Raw genomic sequence first — 9,620 nt, 5'->3', positions numbered from 1 at the left:
TTAAAAATGTATTCACAATTTATTCAAATATAAAGGATCACCAACATAAAGGATTTTGTAAATATAAATCAGAAAACCAATATTAATAACTATATAATATATTTCAAGAGATTTATCCCAGTTTTATCACAATTATAGGAATTTTATCCCTCAAGTAATTACCCAGAATTTACATTTAGAAATAAATACATAATTAAATAATGATTGATTTTTTTTTCAATTATGTAAATTTAAGAAAATGTAGTATCATTTGAGTTTTCATTCTTAACTGTTAAGTAAATATGAATGCAAATTATTACCTCCCCCTACCCGCCTTTTTTTTTGTTCCATCAAATATAAATTAACATCAGTGAATGATTTCTCAAAAATTCATAATATTTATTTACAATGTTTAAAACTATTACAAAATATGTTATCACTATGACAGATTAAGTGCCTTTAAAGCTGCTTCTTTATATTTTTGCATTGTATATTGATTTTCTCCTTCATTAATAAGATCACTAACAGCATCTCCAAAAGATTCAACTTCTTTTGATTGTTTTACTTCTTCTTCGGATAGCTTCTGAAAGATGAAAAATAAAACAGGAAGAATTAGCAATCTACAATAAATATACCAAAAAAAAAGGTACAAGAAAAAAATAATGAAACTAATCATATAAAGATGCACAGATGTAGTAGATATATCAAATTTCTTAATCTACAGCGGTTTAACTTTCAAATTTATATGAAATAAATCTAGAAATTTTTATCTAAAGAAAGTTAGATTTTTTATAAATAGTCATCTAGACAGTTAGGACAAAGTAAGATGCATTAAAATGATTGAAACAACTTGTTTTAAAGACTCTTTCAATTTAATTTAATAATTTCGATAAGACTATCAAAACTATCAAAATCAATAGGTTAATAGTCAGGATAATAGCAGCAATTAATTTACAGTAGATATTCGAGATAAATATAAGAAAACTATGAGCTTTTTAATAAATGTTTTTTTCTAATGGTACTCATTTAAAGTACTAGAAAATGTCCATAAACAAAAGATCAATGAAACAGTACAATGCTTCATTAGTAATAAAATTAAAATAGTATATAAAGCATATTCAACTAATGCATATTAGTTACAATTTTTTGAAGAAAAAAAAAGACAAGGAAAAAAAACTTATAATAATAAATGTATAAAGTCAATCTTATAACAATATTGCTCATATGTTATGTATATGTTATATACAGCTTCAGTTCAGTTATATTAAGGACAGATATGTATATATTTTTAATCTTTTTTTTAAATGACACTAATAGATATTATTGATTAATTCAGTGGTCTAATATAATAATAAAGGTATGCTTGTTTTATACTTTTCATTAATAAGTCATTTAATTTTTACAAGCATAAGTACATTCATTTCATTAGTAGGGTTCACTTTCTTTATATTTTCGTAAATCAAAATTTATATTTTTAAATGGAAAGAATTAACACTTTACATTTTTTTACTCTCTCTCTCATTTTATTTAATGATTTCCTTCATATGGGAAAAAATGGGTAGAATACATTTAATAATAATAATAATAATAATAATAATATATATATATATATATTGCTTTTTTTTTACAAAATTATCTTTAGATTTGCTTGCAAATAGCAAAATTAAAGATCAAAAATGTTTAATTTTTTTTAATTATAAATTATTTATTATATCAATTATTAAATTTTAAATTATAATTTTGTGATAAAAGTAAAAGCAGAAATTATCAGTGACTTTAAGTAAAACTGACAACTTGCAAAAGTTATTAAAATAACATTAAAAATTGATAATCAGCCAATAGGCAAAAGATTCACATCTTTCAGAAATAAAGATAAAAACAGTATTTTAAAATTTTAATCTTACAATCATGTTATTAATGCATTACTGTTTCAAAAAATTTTATAACTACATTTTCTAAAAGCTTAGGATGAGGAAATAATTTTTTACATTTTTTGTAAAACGACTAATTGTTCTTGTTATTTTATTTTGAATCCTGCTTCCTTCAAAGAAGAATTTTTCCATGTCAGCTTCAGTTTTTTCATGCTCCCATGGTTCAGTAACCTATAAACAGAAAACTGAAATGAATGCAGGAAAGCAGTAAATAACGCACAACTTATTTACTGCTTTATTATTTTTATTTTTACATACAAAATTCATATGATGAAATAATCTTCAACTGCAATTTTTCGAGCACAATTCTCCATCAATTTTTGTAAGAATTGATTTTGATTCTCATTTTTAATATTTTCATTACTTTTACCCAATCATTTAAAAAAAAAAAAAAAAAGATAAGCCACTTTAGTTTAAAGTGGAAATAAAACTATAATAATAATTGAAAATTTTCCAAGAAATTAATAATAATAATAGAGGAGAATTTCTATAAATAATAAATCGTATTGGTGTGTGTCTGTCTATGCAGTATTGGAAAAATCAACAGGCCTAGAAATGTCAAATTTAACACAAACATTCTTTAAAGAGTAAGAAGATATATACTATTTGGCTTCAAGCATACTCTGAAAGTTTTTAAGAATACCATAAAGCATATTTTCTCAAAATGTTAATTAGAATTTTACATAATTAAAAATTAAGCCAACTTTTGACGACTTTCAAAATAATTTCAGAAAATGTTATCACACACAAAAAAAAATTTACATCATCATAAAATTCGAACACTCATAATTTTAATAATATCAATTTTGTAGCCAATTTTCTTTTAATTTTTAAATAATTTTTAAAAATATTTCTTTGTTGTTATTTTTTTTAATTGAATTATAAAATAAATAAAAATAATTTTACTCTTCATATACATTTTAATAATTTCCCTTGTTTTATTGAAAATCAAATTGTTTTCAAAATTTGCCTTTGCCATAGTTTTCTTCCATTTTTGATAATCAAAATATAAAGATTCAGCCTTTTTTGTTTGTATATTGAATAAGTTAATTTTAAAGTATACTTTTAATAAAGCTATTCAAATTTTGTGGTAATTAAAGTTTGATTTTTATAACCAAGCAATAAGGAAATTTTGCATTCAATAATTTTTAAATACTGCTGTTGTGTTCTGAAATATAATTAAGATGTATGAAAATACAAAGTCACTTTTTTTAAACTTGAAGTTTTACTTCTCCATCATAGTACACTGAATTTTATTTATTGAATTAGGATTTAAACTCCTCAAAAATGTAATGAAAATTTATAAACATACTTAATAGCATACATAAAGCATGGAATAATTCCAGTTATTTTCAAACCTTTTATAAATGTATTTCAAATCAGAAAGCAAATTTTTTACTAGCTGAGCTTTAATTGGCTCATGTTTCAAATTAAAAATAAAATATTGGGCAAAAAAACACCAATTAGGAAGTAAGATTTTTTTTTTTTTAATAAGCTAAATATCTATCAAATATTAACATTTTATAATACATCACTGAGAAAGTTATCAAGACCAATTCTCAAAGATTTAAGTGAATTTTTTATACTAATACCAATAATTATAACTCTACTCAATTTCAGCAAACTAATTGGTCACCAAACACAAGCAGAATACAATAAAATGGCATTTTTTCTAACATGTGTTTTTACATATAAATATCTTATAATACACTAAAAATTATTTAACTATCATATGTTTAAATACAGAGTATTCAAACTGTCAAAAAATTCCTGTATAGAAACTTATTACTAAGTAATTCAACATAACTTGTCATCAATCATCTTATAATATAATATTTATCATATAAAATTTGATTTTTTTTTACATTATCAATATGTAAAAAATGTAATGCTATATATATATAAAAAAAAAAAGAGATGATGCTTAATGATAAACACATTGGCTAAATAAGCTATTATTTTTAGAAGATTATAAAATGTAATCAACAGATCACCAATTTCACTATAATTCAATGTCATTACCAGGGAGTATCCATTCTTTTTTATCTAATATTACTTTTTGTTTTAAGGTGTAATTCTATTTCATCAGTTATATGAATTTTTCTTCCAGGACGAGTTAAAATTTTCAAAATATCTACACTATAAATAAATGTAAAGATAAAAAGTGAACTCAAATAAATAGTATCTGTTTTATTATAAGAAATAGAACTTTACTTGTAAATTAGTAAAACATATAAATCTACCTTCAAAAATATTTGTATAATATTATTTATGTCATCATCAGATAAATTATTATCTTTTATTCTTAAATGTAAGGACAAAAGGAAAAATCCTATATTTATTTCACATAATTTTTCTTCCTGGAAGGCATTGATATAATCACTAAATCCAGAAAATAAATAATTTATGAGGATGCCAGACTTAATTAATAATTTCAATTATCTTATTATGTAAAATTAATTCTCACTAGATGAAACTTATAAATAAATATTCCACTATTAAAACTACAATACAGTTACTAAAAAGTACAGATGAAGTATTAGAATAGAAGTTTATGAGCAGAATAACTTACCCATGATTCATTATGTAAAGCAGTTAAAAGATAAATTAAATAATCATAATTTTGTTTCCGTGTTGGACATCTATCAGCAACCAATATAATAGTGTCAGTATTTTTATCATATTTGGCATTACCAAGCAACCTCAAAATTTTGTCTCTGCCATGATAATCTAATTTCAGATCATTTAATTTGACTTCAAGTGTCACAATTCTTGAACGTTCATCATGAATAATAGGACTGGAGTGTAAATAATCACTTTCAATAATCTTAACAGGAAAATGTTTCCTGCAATCTTCTTCAGTTTCTAAACCTTTTGGCCATGGAGTACAAAATTCTGAAAAAAAATATATTATTATTTAATTACTGTTTATAATCATATAATTAGTGCACCTTTGTAAAATTCTAGTTACAAGTGCTTTAAATGCTATAAAAAGCTTTTCTAAAACTTTAAAAAAGTATTAAAAATAACAAAAAAAATCAGAAATACTATTGACATAAAACAATTAAATTATGCATAGTATAAATTTTCTTCTGAGATTTCAAAATTTTAAAATAAATACTAATTGTAGAACAATAAACAAGACATATACTATCAAAAAAAATAAAACAACATGTATGGAGAACAACAGTATTCAACTCAAAAGACAGTGTTTGTCTTAAGTCCTTTTCCATTAACAGAACACCAATCACCATTATGCTGAAATGTTGGCATCATTTTATTATGGTATCATTATTCTTCATTAAGATTAGAGCATAATGGCCTTGGTGGTTTATATGGTGTTCAGTTCATAGAAAAGTAACAAAAAATTTATGCCAAACACTAGCAGAATTTAAATATAAATATCATGTCATGTGATATCAATGGTTATCTCTATATGTCAAGTAGTTACTAAAAACTCTGTTTTATATCAATACAATTTCATAGACAAAATGGCAAAATAACTAATACTCATCTTATTATTCTTTATTTTTATTATTAATTGTTCAAAAAGTAAACATGCATTCCACTATTCATAAACAATTTTCAAACAGTGCACAGCATTCATCATTAATTAAAAAAAATTCATTTTTTACTGTTTCATAATTTTAAATATTTTTAGCATTTAAAAATAATATAGCAATGGTTGCATTAAAAGAGCAATTTACTAAAAATCTTTACAAAAAGTGCATATTAATTAAATTTACAAATGAATTTAATTTTGATAATAATATCAAACACATAACAATATTTAATAGAATAATTAAAACTTAAGAAATCACATACTTTTAATTGCTGCACAATGTCTTTTAATAGCAGGAGGAGTTAAATGAAGAAAATTTGGTATTTTCATCAATTCTGCATTAGCATATTTTCCTGGAGGTGCTCGTTTTTCATCATATCCTTGATAAAGTGGTAAAGGTACTACAGAAGGTCTAAAAGTTTTTGCTGTAGGCCATACACTAGGCCAGTCCTGGTCAATTGGCATTCGTTTCTCTCTTGGTGGAAGAAGCTAGGAAAATTAAAAGAAATTCTAACTGAAACAATATATACAGAAACAAGAATGGAGCGATTGTAACAAAAGCTGTAATAGGTTAGAATAGACACTTTTCCCACTGAAAAGTTTTTAAAAGAAATATAATAAAAGGTAATAAATAACCAAGAAGAAAAACATCCAAACAATTTATATAGCAATTGCTACATGCAATGTGTATTTTAAAGCAAAACAAAAAACAACTTTTTATAATTATAAGTGAAATTTAAAGAATGAACAGATATACTGCTTGAATTAGCAGATACAAGATCAGTAATTTTTAAGAAACCTATTAAGCTAGTAGTTTAACAAGAAAACTTTAGAAATAATTGAGCATATTTAAAAATTCTAAATTTTTAAAATTAATTTCAAAATGAACTTTTTTTATATGATAAAATGTGCTATGATTCAAGTAAAAATTGACTAAATGAAAGCATATTGGATGTAGTAACTTAACAAAAGTGGGGGGGGGGACCACCTTTACAAATTTCAATGTCAAAAAATTTAATATTTTTTTTATTAGAAATATTTTTTAAACATTATTACATTTTGTTTTGTATTAATTTCATACTTAATAGTTCAAATCCAAAAACTTTGACAGCAAATTTAGTCTCTCCTTCAAAACAGAATTTAAAGATAATTTTTCTTTAATTAGACAACAGATGCCCCAAATACAACTGACCAGAAATATCAATGTTTAATTAGTTTGTAATTTGCAAAATAAGAACAAATATGGTAAACAAATAACAATAAAACAACCAATTCTCAAAATAAGATTTTATATTGAATAATTCTGATGTATATTTTATTTTTTATTTCCAAGGTAATAAAAAAGACTTAATTAAATACAAATCAATATTCATTTTATTATAACAACATCAAATTTATAAAATCTTAAAGAGATATTTAAAATATTTTACTAAACCAGATGTACAAGGTTTAAATGCATCTTATGAAGCCTAATTTTACATTTTTCTAGAATTTCTTTTTCTTCTATATTATAAAAATATCCACTTATGAATGTTCTACATTTTGCATTTTTGAAGCATTGCATAAACATTCTGCATGAATTCTTACATATTAAAACTTTTATTAAGTATATATAAATCCTACTTTCTTACATATTAACTTTTTACAAAGTTTAATCTTGGAAAATCTTTTCTCCTATCATTGTAAAAATTTGAAATTATAATTTATGCAAAAAAAAAAAAGAATATTCAGGTCTTTTAATTCATTAAAAATTATTCATTACCTGTGCATCCTGAAAACGTGGTCCATCTCTTCTTTGAGCTGTTTTCTTAGCAGGATATAGTTCCAGAACTCTGAATTCCTCTGAAATATGAATAATCAAATGAAAAAACAATAAGATAAATATACAATATTACTATGAAAATACTCAAACATTTTTTTAAAATCATTTTGTATCAAAGAGACAAACTGCTTTCCTTTATTTAACCAAGAATATATAAATTATTTATTAAATATTTGCTTCATTTCACACACATAATGAAGCAAGTAATATCTGAATATGCAGATGCACTTTAAAGTAAATACAGTAGACATGGCATTTGATCAATTAAGTATGATGAAAGATTGATTTAAGCTACCCAATTCATCACTGGTTTTAATGTGACGTAACATAAATTTTACCAATGCAGCATTCAAAGCAATAAAAAAATAGGGCATGTAAGTCCAAAATATTTATCAATGAATTTTTTTTTCTCTCTTTTCATTTAGAATATGAAGCTAAAGAACTGTTGTATAGCAGTTTTTGCTGGATGAGTAAAACAAATTTAAGAACACTTAAAATTGTAGTGATTAGATTGTAATGGGCACAGATAAAAAAAAAATTAAAAGATATTTGAAAGATGTAAATAAATTGAAATAATTACATATTTACTGGCAAATATTAGTAGAATGAGCTATAAGTAAATATTTTATTTGAAATATTATTTTAAAGGCATTATTTTTACATGTCAAGAAAAAAAATTTTTGTGCAGTTTTATTATAGTGATCCCTGAGATTCAATTGCCAAGAAACTGAGATATATTGCCAAAGTAGTAATATGCATGATTAATCTCAGCAATTGATCTGTAATATGGGACCGCCATATAAGTTTGAGGCCATTGTAATTAGGGAGAAATGATTTTTGAAAAATTTATTATAAACTAAATAAATATATATCACTATAGAGGAATAATCAAACTTACAAATAATGAGATTAAAAAATATTAGACATCAGTGTAAAAAAATTTACAGTTACAAAGAAACAATTGCTTTTACTTTCTTACTGAAATAGATACAAATCACATCAAAAGAGAGATTCATTAAAAAATTTAATATTTTCACATTTTTGAATCATGGGATACATTTCTGGAAGAAAATATTTTCTATATATATCTCTAATTGTTTCTTCAGCTAAAAACAGTTTAATAATTCAGTAAGATTTTAAAGTGCATGTATATTATGTAAACATATTTTAGCAGTTGCATGATGAAATAGAAATTTTTTTTGAAATTTTGATTTATTTCATCCCGGGAGGCATAATCTGTACAAGATAAGTGGTAAGAAATATGTCAGTCTATATCGCTAAACAAGCAAAAGAGATAGAAGTTTTCTCTTCAGTAATTTTTACTGTATGATTTTGATAGGGATTTCTTCGACAAGTGCCAATTTAAGATAGGGAAATTTAGATATCTTTAGAAGAATGTGCTAAGCATTAAAGATATTTATCCCATGATTACCATAAAAAAACCCTTAAAAGTGTTTGCAAATTTTTTTTATATTTTTTAATTTTACAAATCATGATTATATACAAAAAAATATTAGCATATGCCATATTATAATTACATATATTGAATGAAACATTATTTAGCCCCAAAACTAAATAGTGCCATAATAAATGATTGAACACAACAATTATCAAATATGAATTTGCTTCAAAATATTAAATAATATAAATATATGATGAGTATTTTTATTTTTAACTACCATACTGCTACAAGTGCTGCTCACACATAAACTCAAATAATAAACTGAATTGCCTAGATTTCACTACATAAAGCATTGATTTCTATGTTAAATAATAGTAAGTTGCAATACTGAAAGTGAAGTTTTCATAAAGAAATAGATATGTATAATACTCGACAGTATTTTACTTTTACAGGCATTCATGATTTTAAAAAATATATATATCATGTTACTTCAAACATATTTTTCTACTTGTAAGAATTTCATAATAACAAAAGGAAATAAACTACCTTCTGCAGCTTCAGCACTAGCTTTTCTATTAACATGCACCTGAAATCTAATGGGTTTCAGCAAATATAAAAATTTTAAATTATTATTTAATTTTAAACTAGCCATGTTTATTTATTTACAATTTCCCCATTAACGAAACCACAGTTACAATCACAGAGAAATACAGTTAGTTAAGAAATATGATGAATCTTGCTTAGAAAAATCAGAGGTAAACAAGAGAGCAAACAAATATTTTATTGACTTATTTATCTTTAAAATGATACTGTTGTGTTTTTGTTTAATTATTCTTTTACATTCAATAAAGAAAGCTATTAAAAATCTTTGAAATTACATTTAGAATTTTTTTATGAAAAATTAGTTAAATATATGGCAACAAT

The 9,620-nt window shown here is 23.5% G+C and overlaps 1 protein-coding gene across 1 annotated transcript; it reads right to left on the bottom strand.

The window, feature by feature from the left end:
- Nucleotides 1–357: 357 nt before the first annotated feature.
- Nucleotides 358–9,391, bottom strand: LOC129981649 (28S ribosomal protein S35, mitochondrial-like). Its single transcript, XM_056092579.1, has 6 exons — nt 9,243–9,391; nt 7,235–7,314; nt 5,736–5,961; nt 4,483–4,805; nt 1,968–2,081; nt 358–562 (listed from the first exon to the last, which is right to left on the bottom strand). The coding sequence occupies exons 1-6, from the start codon at nt 9,346–9,348 to the stop codon at nt 419–421; spliced, it is 993 nt and encodes a 330-aa protein (XP_055948554.1). The 5' UTR covers nt 9,349–9,391; the 3' UTR covers nt 358–418.
- Between the last annotated feature and the right edge of the window lie 229 nt (nt 9,392–9,620).

The sequence above is a fragment of the Argiope bruennichi genome, chromosome 8 (assembly GCF_947563725.1).
Source record: "Argiope bruennichi chromosome 8, qqArgBrue1.1, whole genome shotgun sequence".
Classification (NCBI taxonomy): Eukaryota; Metazoa; Arthropoda; class Arachnida; order Araneae; family Araneidae; genus Argiope; species Argiope bruennichi.
Note: the sequence above shows the minus strand (reverse complement) of the source record. Positions and strands in the feature narration are given on the sequence as shown.

What these genes read in the sequence shown, in the direction of transcription:
- LOC129981649 (XM_056092579.1), bottom strand. Translation starts at nt 9,348, where the DNA reads ATGGCTAGTTTAAAATTAAATAATAATTTAAAATTTTTATATTTGCTG. An exon ending in TAGTGCTGAAGCTGCAGAAG is followed by an intron (nt 7,315 to 9,242) that starts GTAGTTTATTTC and finishes TTCATATTTCAG; the next exon opens with AGGAATTCAGAGTTCTGGAA. An exon ending in TTAGTCGTTTTACAAAAAAT is followed by an intron (nt 563 to 1,967) that starts GTAAAAAATTAT and finishes TTCATCTTTCAG; the next exon opens with AAGCTATCCGAAGAAGAAGT.